Source organism: Molothrus aeneus, chromosome 8 (genome assembly GCF_037042795.1).
Source record: "Molothrus aeneus isolate 106 chromosome 8, BPBGC_Maene_1.0, whole genome shotgun sequence".
NCBI lineage: Eukaryota > Metazoa > Chordata > Aves > Passeriformes > Icteridae > Molothrus > Molothrus aeneus.
This window is the reverse complement of record NC_089653.1, coordinates 24,622,746-24,641,350: the sequence shown is the minus strand read 5'-3', so window position 1 is coordinate 24,641,350 and position 18,605 is coordinate 24,622,746. Positions and strand designations below refer to the sequence as shown.

The 18,605-nt window shown below is 48.0% G+C and overlaps 1 protein-coding gene across 1 annotated transcript in view; it reads right to left on the bottom strand.

Moving 5' to 3' along the window:
• Nucleotides 1-15,458, bottom strand: part of SORCS3 (sortilin related VPS10 domain containing receptor 3) — a 266,923-nt gene extending 251,465 nt beyond the window's left edge. The window contains exon 1 of the mRNA XM_066554147.1: nt 14,693-15,458. Within this exon, the coding sequence (XP_066410244.1) occupies nt 14,693-15,289 (597 nt within the window). The 5' untranslated portion in view covers nt 15,290-15,458. The remainder of the gene's footprint in view (nt 1-14,692) is intronic.
• Between the last annotated feature and the right edge of the window lie 3,147 nt (nt 15,459-18,605).

Sequence of the window (18,605 nt, the reverse complement as noted above, 5' to 3'; positions counted from 1 at the left end):
ATCTGGCAAAGAGATTACTCACAACACTTGGTCTGTCTGGCCAAGTCTGTGTACTCTTTATCTATCCAGCCAAAAAAAAACATAAATTTCCTCACAGCAGCTGTTTCTAAAACAAGCACAGAAGAGGCTGGCAACTCCAGCTCATGGCTACAGCATAGCACAATGTTTAAAAGCCTGGTTTGCTAGTTTATTACAAAAGTTCCCTCCCTCTGACTTCATTTGGGCAGGTGTTGGTGACCTCTCAAAACACTTACCCAGTGAAGATATTTAGCTAAACCGTGGACTGAGAGCCCACAGCAGCACAAAAGACTTTGAGAGACACTATGGGCACTAGGAAGGGTTACCTGTCTTCTCCCAGAACAAGCCCAACATCAATTTAGGATACACTTTAAAACTGAGATCTTTTATTCTAAATATTCCAAAAGAACAGAGACTTGGCAAGTTCCAGCTTGGCAATTCTCACCCTCCAGTGTCCAAATCACTGGTAGGCAATTAACATTACTGTTTTTATTGCTAAAGCACATGCTAGTGCTCTTGAACATCCAAGATTCTCATCTTTGCAAGAAAGAAAGAAAGAGACTTGGCCACACTACAGCAATACCCGAGTCTTCCTTCCTTAAGTCACAGATTTAGTCATGTTACACTCAACTGGGGGGAGGGGGGGGGAAATCAAGGGTACAAGTTAAAGGAGATACATAAAGACATTTAAAGACCCACACTGGCAAAGCTAAGGCTGCACACAGAAATATTCACATTAGGGTCCTGCCCACACTAGCACTAATCAAGCTCTACTGAGCTTGATTCAATATCAGCATAAAATCACCATAAACCAGAGTAGATTTTAGAACACTAACATGGGCTGAACAGTACCCGTTGAAATGCTAATTTGCATTTACTGACATCCTTCCTCTCCTTTCAGTTAATGGCAGGACAGACCATTTAGTCAGTGGTCTAAAGCTTTAGCTCACAAGACAGCAATTTATGCACCCTGGCAGGTGAGAATGACCCATTCAGCCTAAGCAAGAAGGAGAAAAGCCTCCTGACAGCATTTCTCTGCCCAGTTCTTGTCTGAGACAACTCCAAGTATCATTCAGCCATGGCAGGTCTAACCTGAACTGACCGTGTCCCAGACTCCTGGGAGTCAGATCCCTTGACTTTGAATAATCACTTTCCTCCCTTCTCCCCCAGCAGGACTTAGGCACAAAGCAGTACATCATCCAAACACTATTTAAGTTCCCAGTGGCTGTGCATGCTTTGCTCAGGGGACTGATTTTCTTTTTTCCTCTGTGCTAATTCCATCTCTTAGGTTCATTTTCTGTCTGTGCCCTGGGCAGGAACTGCCATAGCAGAAGGATGCCCAAGGAAAATGCATCAGGACAAGTCAGGCACAAGCATGCCTCTGGAGGCAGAGAATTTAAATAAAGAATGAACCTGGAAAAGCTACCAGCTTCCCTGCAGCCAACACTGTTAAGAAAAATTCACCACAGGGGACTATCACAGGAGCAAAACACCTTCTGGCCCCACATTCAGGAGGGAGAAAGCAAGCACAAAACTGACCAGTGTGCCACCCCAGGCACTGGCAGAGGCTGGTGTCAAAAAGTCAGAAACAACCCAAAAGGCCACATCTGCCCCATCACAACTGATCATCTGTGTTCTGTTGAAACAAGCTGGCAGGGAATGCCCATGCTGCCTCTTCTTCAGGGAATTCAAATTCCATATATGCAGGCAAAAACAAATAGCAACATTCTGCCTTCTCTATCATGTACATTATCCTTCAAAGACACAAAATTTGTGCAAGGTGCTGTACATACAGCTGGGTAGGGAGAAAGCCTCCCCTGTTCCAAATGTTCATCACACAGTTTTCTACTTCTCTCTTAAAACCATAAAACTCCACAGGTACTTTTTTCCAAAAAGAAAAAAAAAATGCTTTCAGCTCAAGACAGAAAAGATTAAAAGGACAGACCCCAACTAATTGCCAGCTCGTCTTCACCTTGCTACCATTTCCTCCCATCTCCTGATCAGTGAGATCTGCAGATGAGAGCAGAGCAGAGCTGAACCCAGGGAGGACACATGCTTTAGGAGAGCTGCAAATTCAGCACACCAACAACCACACTCAGCCTAAGGAACCTGGTGTGTAACTAAGGGCTCCAAACCTAGCTGTGGCAGGCCCAGAAAAACCTTCACTCTCACTCATACCAAAGCCTGTCCAAGCCACTGCCACTGTGCAAAGGCCACAGCAAAGGAAAGAGGAGGAAGGGACCTGCAGTACCATGTAATAGCATCAGAGCCCACAAGTTACAGTGGGGGCATAGAGAGGGAACAGAGGAAAAGCAGGAAAAATCAGACTGTGGCCCCAAATCATCCCTGGCTCCATGGCACGTAGGTTTTTTTCTAATTATATACTTATATACCATTTCTGTAGTTATCAGGTCACATATCCTTACACACACACAAATGTAGGCATAGCAACCCCTACATTTCAAAACCAAATTTTTTTAACAATATAGTGATTAAAATGGGACTTTAAAAGATGTAAAAAAGCCCAGGAAGATCCACTCTGTCCCCTCCCATTCTACTTTGAGGTGTTCCCATGCAGCTGATTTTGACAAACACAGGTAACAGCAGGCTTAGTTTTGTTAAACCTGTTAGGTACCAAGGGCAATAAATGTTACAGCCAACTCTCTCAGGGAAGAATGTGCAGCATTAGACAACGTGTTTCCCCATGAGGTGTGAAAGAGAACACTTTCACACATGTATTGACTCACTCCTGTGTTCTGACAGGTTTGATGGATCGGCTCTGGCCTCTCACCCCTGTCTCCTCCAGGATGAACACATGAGCAGAACTCTGGCTCATTCCAGCCTGTCTAAGAACAGCATCCACTAGTCAGGGACTTTCATGACTGTTAAACTTTGTCTTTGGGAAAGAAAAGAGAACCTCCTCTTCTACAGAGGACACAGCATTCTCAAATGATTCAATATTTTATCATCTAACATTTGATCTCATTCTGCAGCCTACTTCCCCCTTCTGTGAGTCGTTTCTCCATCTCCCCAAACCAGTTTATTGCCTGTTTCCAGGAGCACTACAGGAAGCACAAATAAATATTTTTTTTTTAAAGCCATAGAAAGCTGAGAGCCATAAGAACAAAACCTCAGTGCAACTGAGAAAGGCAGGCTTTGTTCCATGCAGTATGTGAGGTGGAACAAGTAATGCAGATAATCTGAAATTAATTAAAGGGAAAGGCAGGTACATTGAACCTGTCCACAAAGAAATGCTGTATAAGCAAACTGAGAATGCTACACTACCAGCAGTGGTGCCTTTTGATTAAAGGAATGGAGTTTCCAGGCAGGACAGCAAAAACCAACATGAACACTTAATTAAGAAAATTAAGGACTCCTCAATGCTGATGCTGTAGCTGTGGTTTAGGTGCCTTGAAAAAGAAACCATTTCTGCTTTGGATCAACAGACCATGCTATGTGTAAGCTAGCACTGGAGGAATAACTTTGGAATCTTTGGACCAATTTGAACTGAACTCAACAGGGAAAAAAGGTCACAGAGGTGCAGAATTCCTCTAAGTTGAGCAGAGTGAAGAAGCAGGCCCCAAAATAATATCTGGCTTGAACCATAAGGCACCCAGTGTCCACTTTCATAGCTGGCAGGGCTCCAGCTGATGGATGCATCAATCACAATGAGCTCTGCAGCACATCTGTAATGTTCAGCCAAGTACACCTTGTGCCACTCTTCACCCCTCCAAACAGGCAGCAGAATGAGGGAGGGTGACAGAGATGATAGCAAACACTGAGAGAGAGAAGAGTCCTGGGAGGGCACACAGTTAAGTGATTGCAAACTTCTGTTGCTTAACAAAAATGACCAGGCATTTTGCTCATTTCCTGGTCTGTCAGAGAGCAGACAGCTCTTACAGACCAGATAAAGTGTTCAGCATGGCTACTTGGTAGAGCCTTAAAATCACTCAGCAGAAATCATAAGCTGGTGGGCTGTCCTGGCCAGATCTTGTTCTGCTCTATTCCATATCCACACTTTTCTGAAAGCCCTTCAGGTAAAGGCTCAGCTGCCCCTAAAGTCTGACCACAGACAGCTGAACAATCTCTATTATACCTCTGTGACACCTGGTATGGACACTGTGACTGGATGGGACTTTATCCTGGTGTTGCTCCAATAGTTGCCAAAGTACACCTGAACAAAGATTCTTTCTTCTGAAACACCAGCTGTCTCAAGTAGCATGGCTATCCCACGGGTTTGCAATCTCACTGTCTCACAGGCAAACCTCTTTTCAGGCCAGGTACAAATGTGTTTTTCAGAGCCCAGTAGGCAGGTATGCGTGTCTGCCTCTCCAACCACACGCTGTGAGCACGAGCTGACAGTGCTTCTTCACATGCAGGCTCACCAGTCTTATGTCTTGCACTGGGGCTTTTGGCCAGAGAGAAGCAAACCCCTGTCCCACTGCAAACACAAGGTTTATGCAGGCTCAGAGAGCTGGTGTATCTGTCCACAGGTGCCAGGCCCCAGCCCCCCATCTGCAGTCCCATCCACGCTGCCACTGCAGAGTCAAGAACTAACAACATTTCTGCTGGTTGGGAATAAAACTAGGAAAACACTGTGGGTGACAGAACAAGGACATTATCCATCACATACTGGTCTAGCCCTTCACCTGGCAGAAGACTGCCATGAAGAAACCCAACCAGGCCCACCAAGAGGGCAGAAGGAAAATTTATTTGCCCTGTCTCACTCAGGAGTACTTCACCTGCACCTGGTGTTGGGCAAAGACTTTCCCCTTTGGCTGTGAAGTGGAACATGGAGGAGAAGGCCACCTTAATGACCACACAAGCTTACAAGACCCTTGAACTTTACATGCTTCTACATTATCCCATGTAAGATTGCACAAACAGGCACACAAACCTACACGTGCTATCATCCAAACAATCCACATACCTCAGAGTCAGCTCCCACTCCCCTGATCAGACAGATTCCTCTCCTGTCTGCATTTCCAATGAAAGCCCAAATTCATGGCTCCCATGGCCTCATCACACTAATTCTCATCCAGCGCAAAAGGAGCTGCAATTTGAGATGGCTTGATCTGTCAAGCCAAGCAGGTAAAGGGATAGGAACAGCAGACAATGACAATCTTAAAACCCTTTGAGACAGAATTTTGCAATGCTTTAACATTAACATCTGTTAATGATTTTAGCTGACCATGTTCTACTTTTCTACTATTGAGAGTCCTGTTCTTTCCCCTCTTAACTCCTCACCTATTTTCCTTTCATGAATCTCTTAGAAAAATATATATCTACAGCATCTAAGCTGTAGCAATGAAGTAAGGTAAGTATTTTGTTATTAAGTAGCCCATCAATACTGGTCATAGCCCAGAGTATATATCCCTCCTCTCTTGTATGCCTCAGTTTCCTCAAAAAAAAGGGAAAAAAAAAGGTTATACTACTGACCTTCCTTTCGATGTCCTTTGGAATACACAGCAGAAGGAGGCAGCAAAAGACATTTTTATGTACTGCCATCGTGCAAGCACAAAAATGGCAGGATTTGGTGGTAAAAGACAGGAAGACTGGAACAGAAAAATGTCTCCATATACACAGTCATGACTGCCATCGTGCAAACACAAAAATGGCAGGATTTGGTGGTAAAAGACAGGAAGACTGGAACAGAAAAATGTCTCCATATACACAGCCATCCACCCCACTGCCTTGTGCAGAAAGAATTTACCTCCCAGTTCTCTTGCCTATTAACAGAGGCAGTTAAGGCCACAGACCAGCAAAATCTGCCTGCACCTCATGGTATTGATCACAGCTGAGAGGGGTTTTTCAAACAGGCACCAACTGCAGGGAAAGGCTAACAACCAATTAAAGCTCCCACTCCATCTCCCCTGCACCCATGAGGTCCTAAAGTATTTTGGCAAGAGCGACATAATAATGTTTTACACATTCTTCTCTTCTACCCAACAGCTTTTGCAAATGTCCATCCATTTCAAGCCTCAGTGAGAGCCCTTCACATGCATTAACTCCTGCTTGTGGATAGAGAATCCAAGATATTTTAGGTGCAATGGCAAGACCACGAATCATAAACACAACCTGCATGCATAGCCTGTTCTCCTCCAGTGCCCAAGGATGCACATCTGAACTCAACCCATACATTTCTCTCTGCCCTGAAAGTCAGCAGGAGCCGTGTGCCAAGACTTCTGCTCCATTAACCCCTCACTGGGGTCCTCTACCAAATCCCCAGGAGAGGCTCAACCCATTTCAGGAGCCTACCACCACCAGCACGACTGAAGATGTACCAGCAGCACCCACGTTACAGACTGATGCAATGTCAAAGCAGCTGCTTCCAGCATCCCAGTTCTACAGCCCATCACTGACCTAAGTGATTTGCAGCTGCTCAGTCCTAGTTTTTTTTTTAATCCCAAACATATATTTTAGTCCCAAAGGGATTGGCATGGTTGCATGCTAGTGCAACCATGTTTCTCAGGAAATGTTTCTTTGTCCACAACGCAGTGGTTGGTAAGAATTCCAATTCTTTCTATTCCTCCACATCCACAAGAAAAGAAAGGATGAACACAAACCCTAAGATTTGTGCAACACCCTTCAGCTTGGTCAAAAAGTTAGAGTGCCAAGTGGCAGGGACCTCTCAGGGCAAGTGCGTCCTCTGCGGATCGGGCACAGGGCGAGAAGTGAAGGAGCCCAGTTCTCCTGCCTCCCCCAGCGGAGAGGGAGCAGATGGGCAGCGAGGTGGCTCTGTCAGAAGCGCCCGAGCGGGGGCACAACAACGGGCCAGGGTAGCGGAGGAGGTGGAAGGTGCAGGCAGGGGCGGCCGCCCTGCTTCCCGGCCGCACTGTTCAAACACAGCCTCGCCCACGGCAGCTGCAGGGCCACGCTGGAGGTTTCACAGGCACGACTCAGGCTGGAGGGGACGGAGCAGATGAGAGATCCCGGCACAGGGAAAACCACCTTCAGGGAAAAGCCTGGCAGCGCAAAGGGAGCCAGCATCACTGCACGGGATGGCGGAACGCTGCACCACGGCCGAGTGCTGGCAGGACTCCTCTCGTCTCTGGCAGAGGGAACCCCAGGCAGCGGGAGCTTCCCAGAGTCTGTGACTCCGAGCGGGTTTCCATATCCACATTTCAGCACCGCTGCCCTCCCAGCACGCAGTCCGGGCTCCGGCAGTGCTCCCTCCCTTTCTCAGAGGCCCACGCTCCCTCTAGCGCCCGGCGCCGCTTCCCTCAGGCCGGCAGCCCGCGCCCTTCCCTCGGCCTGCGCCCCGGGACCCATCCGCAGCACGCCGGGCTAATTAAAAGCGATGCTATTTGGGGCACGCAGGCCCTGTGGTGCTCTGCAGAGCTGCCCGCTTAGCGATTGTGTCGCATGTTGGAATAAAAAGGGAAAAAAACACCGTGACAGCCTCAGTGTCAGGGCTGTGCCACTCGTTTCAGTGGGAGAGCAATCAGGTCTCCTTCAGCACTGAGAGGGAGGAACAAAAGTGAGATTTGATAACTCAGCATCCATCTTTTCTTACTTTTATTGCATGCTGTGACTCCACTGGTTATGAAGGCTGGAAATTGACCCTAAAGTTTCCATGGCAAATTATTTATCAAATATGTTTACACCCACACAGCCACGTTCTACAAACATGCAGCAAATTTTCTTCAGTTGCCTCAGTCTCATAATACCCCATAAAGGCAGGAAAGGAAACACTTCCATGCTCTCCTTTTTGCCTGGAGGAAATATTAACAACAATGGTGCAGCTCTCCCTGAACATGAGGACAAGTTAGGATTTTGGAAATTGTTTACTTTGGATTCCTACACGGAGTTTAAGCAAGCCAGGAAGCTTGTATGCAAAGGCGTGACTGCAGTAAAGTATATTCCAGCTAAGGGTTATGCCAGCTTAAAATTCCTGTTGGGCTCCACCAAATATGTCACCAGAGCATTGTCCAGCATGGCTTACAGTGTGGGTCAAACTCCCACAGAGTAACAAACTCTCCCAGCCAAACAAGAGACAGTGAAAGGCTGTGCACAAGAGAGAAAAAAACCCATCTGCCCACAGTCCTGTGGCTGTAATTCAGAAAACATGAAGGGCCCACAGGTCTCCTTGTTGTACTGTTCCATGTTTCCTCACTACTGTATTCATTTCTCAATCTTACTTTCCCACTGCTTTAGGATCCTGCAGGTTGTATTCTCCACTAGAGTACAGTAGCCTAGATCAATCCTACATCAATTTAAACTGAGTATCCAAACAAATACTTTGCTGCTTTGGGGAATTTCTGCAATTATAGCATCCAGTGCTTCACAAGGAACATGTCATTTAATTTACTGTCTCAACTGAGGCAGGTTGGATTCAACACCTTCACAGATTCTCAATGGAAGATAAACTTGACCAGAGCCCAGCCAAACCCAAGCATTAACTCCACAAGTGACAGGTCCCCTGCAATGTCCTCAAAGCAGCCCCAGCCATGAGGCCTGGCTCTCAATTCTGGAATGAATCTGGAATTGTGTGCAAGTGCTGACTGATGTAAGCATGTACTGCTCTCTGTTCTACCCACAGTCATGCAGGGAGCTCAAGGAGCATGATACTACAGTATGACTTGAGTCAATTCTTGACTGTTTGCAAGACTGGTTTCCAGTATTCTTCAGTGCAAGTAACACCAAAGATCTTTGCCCTTAAGCTGTGCTTTTCCCATTAGACAACACTGGTCTCCTATGTTTTCTAAAATACCTACTACAAACACAGCTGTAAATTTGGAAACTCTCAGAAAGTTTCATCTTCCTCCAGCCTTGCCTTCAAGAAAATATTTGTTTCACCTCCCTTTTGAGAAAAATCTCTCCTGCTTAACATAAATCATCTGCTCAAACCTCTTTTCAAAAGACTTCATCATCTAATTGGATGAATGTTTTCCATTATGAAAAAAATAATTAAAGAATCACATAGCTTTTTCTATTTGCATTTAATCCACTTTGAAAGCTTAGCCACAAGTCCTAGGGCATCATCTCTGATCATGGCAAAGTCTGAGTACTGAGGTCTGAAGAGAAACTGCTGATAGGCACCTCAGACAGGAGCAGTTCTGTTACTGAGCTTGGAGCTACAAGAACATCAACAGTTTGCTGTGCCAGGCAGGGAAACGGCCCAGGGAACCTGCCAGTTTCCTGGGATCCACAAACAGTACCCAGGTCCAAACATCAAATTGACTTTGCAATGAAACCAGTCTGGAGAGAAACAACACAAAAAATATTTTCCAGATGCCTTCTCCCTGGTCTACTAACTCAACACAACCACAAAACTAGTTGCCACGCTGGTTTCATTTTTACTTCCAATCTTCTATTTAAACATTATTTAAAAATGGATTGGCAAAGTACTGGAGAAGGACTTTAGTAGCAAGCTACATTAATAAAGGTAGAGGAAAAGTGGAAAAGCATAAAGACATTTTGCCAGAGTTGGCCTACCTTCAATGGCAACAAGACCATAGCATACTCAAAAGCTATTTGAGAACAAAACAGTCTAGAATAGAAATTAAAATATCTGCCAAAGGCAGTGCAATTAATGTGGTTGCTCTCTCACCATTTTTGCATTCTAGGAGTAAACATTTTAGACTGAAATCCAGCTGGACTTTTGGAGCAGTTACCCATGGCTGACAACTAAATGCAGCTTTGCCTGCCTAAAGATTTCCCTTCCTCCCTTCCAAGCATAGCAGTCTATTTGGAATTGCAAATACTGCCCATCACACACCGCATTGCAAGGCATCTTAATGAAAAACTACCTGGCACAGAGTGATCCCATTGGCCTCCCCAGCTTGTAATGCTCCATGGGAGTGAATAATGTCTCAGCATCCGACCACCAGTACATTAGCAGATCACACCAGAACCCTGCCAAAAGTATTCAGAGGAATCATTCCCGGAAGAGACAGGCTTCACTGGGAGAACTTGGACAACCTGCTTGTCACTGCCAGCCCCCAAAGCTTGAGAGGGCAAAGAAAAAAGATCAGTGGTAGAAGGAGGTAAAGAAAACCCATCCAGGACAGAGTGGTTCCCATCAGATCATCATCTTTACATGAGTCTTGAAAATCCCCAAAGAATTTCTGGTACCTTGCTGCAGCACTTCCTTCGAGAAGAAACTTTTCCTAATGTCCAGTATGACATATGTTGAGGCTGTTAACACATATTAATTCCTATTCAACCAAAAAGATAAGCTGCATCTTCTAACTCTACTTCCAATGTCTATAAGCTACTGCAGCATTATTAGCCTCCTCTTTATTATCTTGTCCCAAAGGCATCTCATATTCCAAGTCTTGGGGTGAATCTTGAAACCACATTAACTCTAGAAATGACACAGGCTAACTGGACAAAACAGTGCAGCATAGCTGCCAAGACAAAACCAGACCCCAGTCCAGTGTCTGACCAGCTCTCATCCTGCCCTCCCCAGTTTTCAGGCCTGGATCATGCTGTAAGCATCAATGCAATTGCATGGTTTGCACAAGCAGCGGCTGCATCATTGAAGCACACCGGACTTCCACTGGTTTATCTTCTGCACCGTGGTACTACAATGAGATAAAAAAATTGCATTGCTGACATTTTTCATGTAGTATGAAAAATCCAACCCGTAGGATCATAGAGGAACTTGGCCTGGCTGCAGCAACCTGTAATATACACATGCCTTAGACAAATGCCCTCTCCTGCTCCTTCTAGGGCATCGTAGTGCATTTCTCATCTTTATTCCGGAAGTTTGGGAGAATTTATGCCAGAATCTGGGAGATGTCCCTGCCCATGACAATGGGGAGTGAGACTAGATCATCTTTAAGATTCCTTCCAACACTTAATATTCAATGATTCTTTGGAGTTTGCCTCTGGTTACTAAAAAAGGCAAAGGCATATATACATGGGATAGCTAAAGCATGCAGTGATCATAGCTGCAGCATCTCCATAGATAGTGGATTAAAAATGTCTTCCAGAAAAAGCTAGAAATGTGCATCTTTTCTTCTCATATGGAAAAAAAAAAAAACAATGCCAGTCACAATGCCACAGAATTTGTGGTAATTCCATCACGGAAAAAGCATGGACAAAATTAAGTACTTTCTATAAACAGCTACTTTCATCAGAGGCACAACTCTGAAACCTAACAAAAACAGTTCCCATTTCCTATTCCACCAGTGATCATACCAGGAGAGCAATCCTAATAAGTGTGTTTTATTCCCTGTAGCTTCTTGGAATCTCTTAGAAAACCTACTATCAAGAAATGAGATTGTGAGATTTAAAACTGTAAGAGCATTAAAGGTGCTGCTACCTTTTTTTGCACCTCCTTATCCTAGAAATCAGGGAGAAAGGAAGGAGGAAAAGATCATATGAGGAATCAGATCATCTTCACAAGAAGGTTGGAGAGAGCATCTGATGAGCAGAACAAGGAAAAATTTCATGCACTAACATAAACATCTAGAGAGGGAAAACAAGTGTAGAACTCAAAACTGCTCACTGAATTTGTACACAGCATATGTGTTCAGAGATGAATGCTTTTGGAAAAAGAATGGTTTGCAGATCTTTTGGGAATAACAGTATTTTTCACTAAAAATTCTCCTTTCTTTAGAAAAGCCTTGGCAAGAAAACATTTTATCTGATCTCTCCAAGGTCCCTCAAGAGCTTCATGACCTTGCTCAATAAATGCTTCTATTAGGGCAGATTGATACTTGAAGCCCAAATAGAAGTCTGCTTTTTCCAATATCAGACCCACTGAATTAAACCAAGTGCCCTCCATAAGAACACAGAGAACACAAACCTCACTTCTACACAGACTAGCATTTTTGTATTTTCCTAACGATTTTCACTTCAAGATCCTCAGGTATTGTACAAAGCAGAAATGAATTCTGCTCCACACCACCACTTTGTGGTAGCTAAGTAGTACTATCCTCGTTTAACATGGAAGAGGAAATCCAGAGAGGTTAATTGTCTTTCCTAAGGTCACAGAAAAAGCCTCTGGGCAGGACAAAGCAGAGAACCCAAATTCCCTGATCTCACCAGCTTTTTGCCTCTATCATAATCCTGACCTCACTAGCTGCAAATACAGGAAACAAAAGTTTGTTGCCTGGAAGGGATTATGTTTTAGTAAGTTAAATTGTGATTTCAGGGACGTGTGAGAAAAGGGGGATAGGAGATTCACAGACACTTGCTTTTAAAATAACAATAATTAAGGAGCAGAGGGTTTTAGCATTCTAGGTAACAAAACATCCAGCAGCTGCAAAGACCTCACTTTTGTGGAGTGTCTGCAGATCTCTGCAAATCCATCCAGTTTTTAGGAATACCCCACTACTAATGCACAAAACTTGATTGATCATGTTTTAATAACACATAAGTGACAAAAGCTGAGCTTTTGAAGTCTGTTCAAGTTACAGAATTGGTAAAAGCAAGCTGTTTGCCTCTTTACTGCTTTGGGAGCCTGAATACAATAACATACACATCCTACCTACTCTACTAGGTCAACTGAAATAATCATGACATGAGTTAATATCTATTGTCCATTTCCAACACACCTTCCTGCTGCTTTACATCTCCTGTGACCTAAGAAGATTTATGCTTTGTGATGTGGGGCTGGGCACCAATGTGGCTGGCAAAAGAAGCCACACTGTTTGACCTTGGGCAAATTGCTTCATGTTCCTGTGCCATGGACACACCAACAATAGAATTAGGTAAAAACTGAGCTGCAGCAGAAAACCAGGCATTGGATTCAGCCTTATCTGTTAATTAATGAAAGAACCCAGGTTCCCTCTACACAGTTAAAAAAAAAATCAAATTAATTACTAAATGCAGTGTGTTTTCTGCAAAAGACAGGAGAGAAAAAGTCTCAGAATGCTAGACCTCATATTAGGAAAATCACAAAAAAATAACATTAGAATTTATTATCACGCTTGCTTCGCCTTCCTACAAACACCACCCTGGCAATAAACACCAATCTTTTGCTTTAGCTTGTGCTTTTGAGTTGGAAGCTTTCAATGCATGGTATCCTGAGGTGCAAAATCCTAATGGCATGCCATGAACAATCAGGATATTTTCTTTCTTTACCCTTCTCAGTCACTTAAAGAAGAAGGAATCTAGTTATTTAAATAGCATGTTTCTGCGAAAGAAACCGAGGAGAGTGAATTTTGTGAAAATCACTTTCTGAGCTATGCTTTAGAAAAAAATAACCTTTCTTTCCCCTGCAAATGCCTACAGAATGAGTTTTCATTGCTACTTTAAGCAGAAATACTCAAAATTATTGGAAATCCGTGCTGGGAAGGCATGGGGGAGGCATTTAAGCTTCTTTTACCCAACACCACTTGATTCAGCATCATAATGAAACAAAAGAGAGGGCATATAGGTTGTTTTCTTCAGTACATGGCATATTATGTTAAAAATAAATAGTCCTAGAGACAAGTGAAGTGCTGAAATATACCATACAGTTGTTTTCTCTTCAATGTTTGCTTTCATCTTTAATGAGAGTGAAATTCATGTCTGGCAAACACAACTGCCTTTAAAAATTGGTTAAATCAAAGTAACATCTACATTGCTGTCAGAATTATTGCCTAAGTAGCAATAAATAGACAAAAAAAATCAAGTAAAAAAAATAGTTGAATTGCACATTAGAACCTATAGCTGATGCACAGATAGAGAGAGACACAGATAGAGAAGTAGGTAGACACTTTGCTTTTTCATGGCTAGTAAGTTCCATGAAGAATGTATCTGAAAATGCAACCAATCTGCTTTATGCTGTTAATTGCTTTATATTCATTTCCAATAGTGGCAAAACAATAAAAGAGGCATTTTCAAGGCAGTGACAAGCTATAATAATCAGAATAATGGGAATATTGTCATCAGACATAAAGGTTTCCCAGAGTCCTTTAAATTACATCTGTTCCCAGACTACATGAGAGTAGGAATGGTATTTCTGATACCAAGTCAAAAGAAACTTCAAGTTTTGTCCACAGCCACCTGCCGGGCGTTGCAGAGTGGGCGTGAGGGAGGGTCCTGCACTATCATGGCACAACGCGCGGGCTTTTGGGACGTGCCCTCTACACACAGTCCCACAGGCTTCCAGGGACACCTCAGAGACTCGATATTATTGACTTCGGGAAATAGGCGTGAGATCCCACGGATTTTTTTACAAACTTTCCACTCTGCTTGCACTACATGCCTCCCCTCAAAGCTCCTTGACGTGCTGTGGGGCTTTCCACCCCTTAGTGAATTAATGGGATCTCTCTTGCCTCCAGCAGTCACAGCGGGGCCCCGGAGGGCTTTTCCACCAGCCCTGCGCATCACGCATCCCAGGCAGGGAGGCAGCAAAGCGTGCCACGGTGTTAATTACATACGGAGAGACTGGGGGTCCCCAGGGCAGCGGCGCACGGGACACGCTGGAGCGCAGAGCAGAGCGCTGGGGCCAGCCCGGCCCTCCGGGGCGCTGCCCAGGGATCGCGGCTCTGCCTCCGGGGGCGGGGGCAGAACCGTGCTCCCACTCGCCTTCACCTTTCCCCAGGAAAACTTTTCTCCTGCGGCCATCGCTCCGTGCCCCACTCCCTCTGGCCGTAAGGGCACGGTGCCCGCCCAGCGCCCCTCTCCTCCCCGCAGCCCCGTCCCGCCGCTGTCCCGGCTCCCTCCCCGCCAAGCGCCGCCGGACCGGAGTGGGTCGGCTCGGGTCGGCTCGGGTGTGCGGGGCGGTACTCACGCTGCTGTTGTGTCCGGACCAGTGCACCATGGCTTGGTTGTGCGCCGCATCCCCGGTGAGCGCGAAGGTGGTGCTGCTCAGCCTCGGCTCCTCGGCCCCTCGCGGCCGCGCCGCTCTCCCATCCTCCGGGGGCCCGCGGGGCTGAGCGCGGCCGCCGCGCTGCCCCTCGGCCGCGGGCACCCCCCGGACGCCGCCGGCCGGCAGCGCCCGGCGCCCCTCGGTGCTCCGGCGAGTCCGCGGCGCCGCCGGGCCCCGGCTCCCGGGCGCGCCGCCTCCCGCCCCCGCCGCGCGGAGCGCCGCTCCCCGCGGCCCCGCTTGGCCCCCCGGCTCCGCGCCCGGCACCGGCTCCGCGGCGGCCGCCGCCCCGACCGAGCCCCGCGCTCGGCCGCCCGGCCAGCTCCGTAATCCTCGCGGCGGCGGCGGCTGTCGCTGCTCCTGCCTAAGGCGAGACGAGGAGGACGGCCAGGAGGGCGATGGAGATGAGCAGGATCTGCAAGTTATTTCGGCGCCGGTGCAACACCAAGAGAGAAGTAAGAACCATGTCCAGGCGAGAAAAATGGTGTGGCAGGTCGGAAAGCAGTTGGTCCCCTTCTCCATGCCTTTGCGGAGCGAGTCGGGGGGCTTGCAGAGGGAGGGGGGATGAGGCGCTGCGTTTAGGGCTTTTTTTTTTTTTTAGGAAGAAAGGGGCCGGATTCTAATTATAATATTTATTATTTGCAAAAGGCGCCTCTTTCTCTGGCTCTTCTTCTTTCTCTTCTTCGCTTTTCTCTTGACTCTTTCTCAGCCTCTGAGACGATGACCAGGAAAAAAAAAAAAAAAAAAGGAAAGAAGGGGGGGAAGAGGAAAAAAAACTCTCCCCGGTAGTTGGATTCTGTTCCTTACTGTTGCTGGATATTTTTTTTTTTTCAAAAGTGCTTTTCAGTGAAACTGTTCACGTTCAAGGATTTGATCAAGTGAGAGGGTACCACCACACGGGGGGAGGAGCCCCGAGCCTTGCCAAGCCGCCGCCGCCGCTGAAATACACCGCCGAGTCACCCGCCGCGCCGCGCCGCGCCGCCGGGGGCCGGGAGCGGGGCCGGGGGCGGGAGCGGGACACCGCGCTGCACCGAATCAGCTGGAGCATCACCCAGCCTTCTCTCCTGATTTGGTATGTGTGCTCCTGGCCGAGAGAAAGCAGCCGTCATTCCCCGCTTCTCCTGATGTATATGTACATAGACTCGTGTTTACAGCGCTGTGGGTGCTCCTCGCCCTGTGTGTGTGCGTGTACATGTACGCACAAAGGCTGGATGCCAGCCACGGGTACGGGGCACGAGGGAACGCAGCTGGGATGAGCGGCTCTTGGGTGCCTCCCGTGTGTAAGAGCGCACCCACGGACCCGGCCATCCAGCAGCATCCCTCCAGAGCCGGCTCCGTGCGTGTGGATGTGCCCGTCCCAAGCGCAGCCTCCCGGCCGCGGGAACCCTCGCGTGTGCGTGGGATTTCCAGCAACCTTGCCACTGTCCAGCAAGGGAGACTGGCAGGATTTGTGTAGGGCCAATAACGAAGAAAGGCAGTGTCTGCAGGCAGCTCCCTGCAGCAGCATCTCGGGACTGTGTCGGGAGAAGGAGCGAGGGGGATGTATTTCTTTAGGTCACGGCAGCCCAGCGCTCCCGCTCCCGTCGCACGGATGCATTCCCCCTGGCCAGGACACCTGTTTTCTGCTGGCAAAGCTCAAGAAGCCTTTGCAGCTTCAGCCCCCGGACAAGGTGTGAGTAATGGCAGGCTGTGAATGGGAGAGGGAGGCTGCTGCCGCCTCTCGCGGCTGCGGGGCGTCCCTGTGGGTCACCCTTGTCATCGCCATCTGTGCCAGTGCCACGTCCCTCCGGACCGATTCATTGCAGCAACACGTAGGCACTTTCTCTTCGGATCAAACCCACGGTCGACCTTCTCCCGTTCTCCTCCTCCCTTTGAAAAGTGTCGATAATTAGAGATTTTTCAATCGTCCCACCCTCCTACTTCCCGCATCAGCCATTCTTTGCCGTCCAAAGACGGATCCGCCAACTACGCGGCTCTCCCCGCGGTGTCCCCCCTCCCCATCGCCAGGCCCGGTGCGGGGGCGGCTCAACACTTTCTCCCGCCTATCGCGGGTCTCCCAGCCCGGCAGGGAGCGGGGGACAGAGGCAGGACCGGAGCTGACACTGCCCGCACTGGGGAGCGGGGAGGTTTCTGGCCAGCTGCTGCCCGGCGCCTGGTCAGCGCCTGCTGCAGAGCGCCTGGCTCGGGCTGGGGGGTCCGTGCAGCCCGGCTGCCGCAGGGGAGCGAGGAGGGAGCCGGAGGAGGGAAGAGGGGCTACACACAGCGCTGCCTGTTGCAAACGGGGGAAGCGGTCGCTAAAGGGCTGTCCTGCAGGAGTGGGAAGAGGGGCCGGGTGGCAGCCGGTGCGCACAGAACAGCGCTGACAGCCTCGGGAAGGTGGGGGGGCCGTACCCACAAACGCGACCCCTTATTAGCCTCAATTCCCAACGCAGAGAGGGAAAGTGGGAGGTGGGGGTAGGGGAAGCGAATCACCCACTCCCAACGCAACGGATGGTATTCCTGGCTTGGAATCGGCTCCTTTTGTACTGTGCTGCCAAAATGTTTAGATGACGTTTTATTTGTGTGGGAGCAGTGACGTGGGCTTGAGCCAGAGCTGCTCCACAGAACCTCAGGCAAGGGGATTTCACAAATTGCACACACGCGTGGCAGGGACCACCCTGCATGCACAGGGACACACCAGCCTTGAGACTGCACACTGCTGTTGCTTGTAAGCAACCAGCAGGGTATGGGGAACAGGAAGGACCCCACTGCCCCCCAAACTAGACTACTGCAGGAACAGAGTCCCCAGGTTTGTGGCATTAGCAGAACACATGCCACCCCATGTCTTGCCATTGCTGTGCACTGTGAGGAGAGGCACTGCCCACCTAATGTCATCCTCTAGAAGTGAGGTGGCAGCTGTGACAGGCAGAACTTGTTCTTAAATTATAATCAAAGTTTCTGCAGTCCCTCTGGACCCAGCAGCAGCTCACTGCTGCTCCTGAAGGTCTCTGCACATCAAGAATCCCAGGCACCACATCGTAAAAGCTACTGTGGTGCTAGCAATTGCCACTACTTAGCCAGTCCCCTGCAGTGCAGTCCACCCAGTCCCTTTTATCTCTCAGCCTTGCTGGACACTGCTTAGGATCTAGTCCTTGTCCAGATCCTGATCAGTCACTCCTTTGTGCAGCAGCATCCTTGGCCAAAGCTCACCCAGACCAAGACAGGACTTGTGGACTCATCTCATTTCACAAATCCTGCCAGCACAAAGCATTTCTTTGTGTCCATCATATCACTCTTTGTCACCACAAGAGCCCAGCTGTGCTGGACATGGCACAGAATGTGATGGTGAACACTTGCATGCAGCCTAACACTTTATTTAGGACAGTACTCTCACCATTCCAATAGCAGGTGTTTCTACCCTGCAGACTGAAGAACTATTCCTTGCAATCACCTCTGTGAGTGTCATCCTCACCTGCCACACTCGGGGATAGTCCCAGACATTCAGTGCTGCCTATGTCAGTGAGATCACCCCAAGCCCTAATTTCTCAGACAGACACCCACAACAAGCTCTGGTCTTTCTGAAGCAAATTCTAAAATTTGCCTTCATCAGTGCTGGCTTATTGCTGTTAGATAACAGGATGCACAGCTGGGGAAGTCCCACTGATGATGTGGGACTCCGTACTAGAATCTCCCCGCTCTGCTTCAGCAGTGCCAGAGAGCAGCAGCCGTGCTCTCTAGTATCGTTCCTTCTCTAGAAAACAAAGGTAATGTGAGCAACACCCCCATCTCCTGCACGATTCGCGAACTGCGTGCCCATGGCCAGCACACAGAAAAAGGGGCTTTTCCAGTTTGTACCATC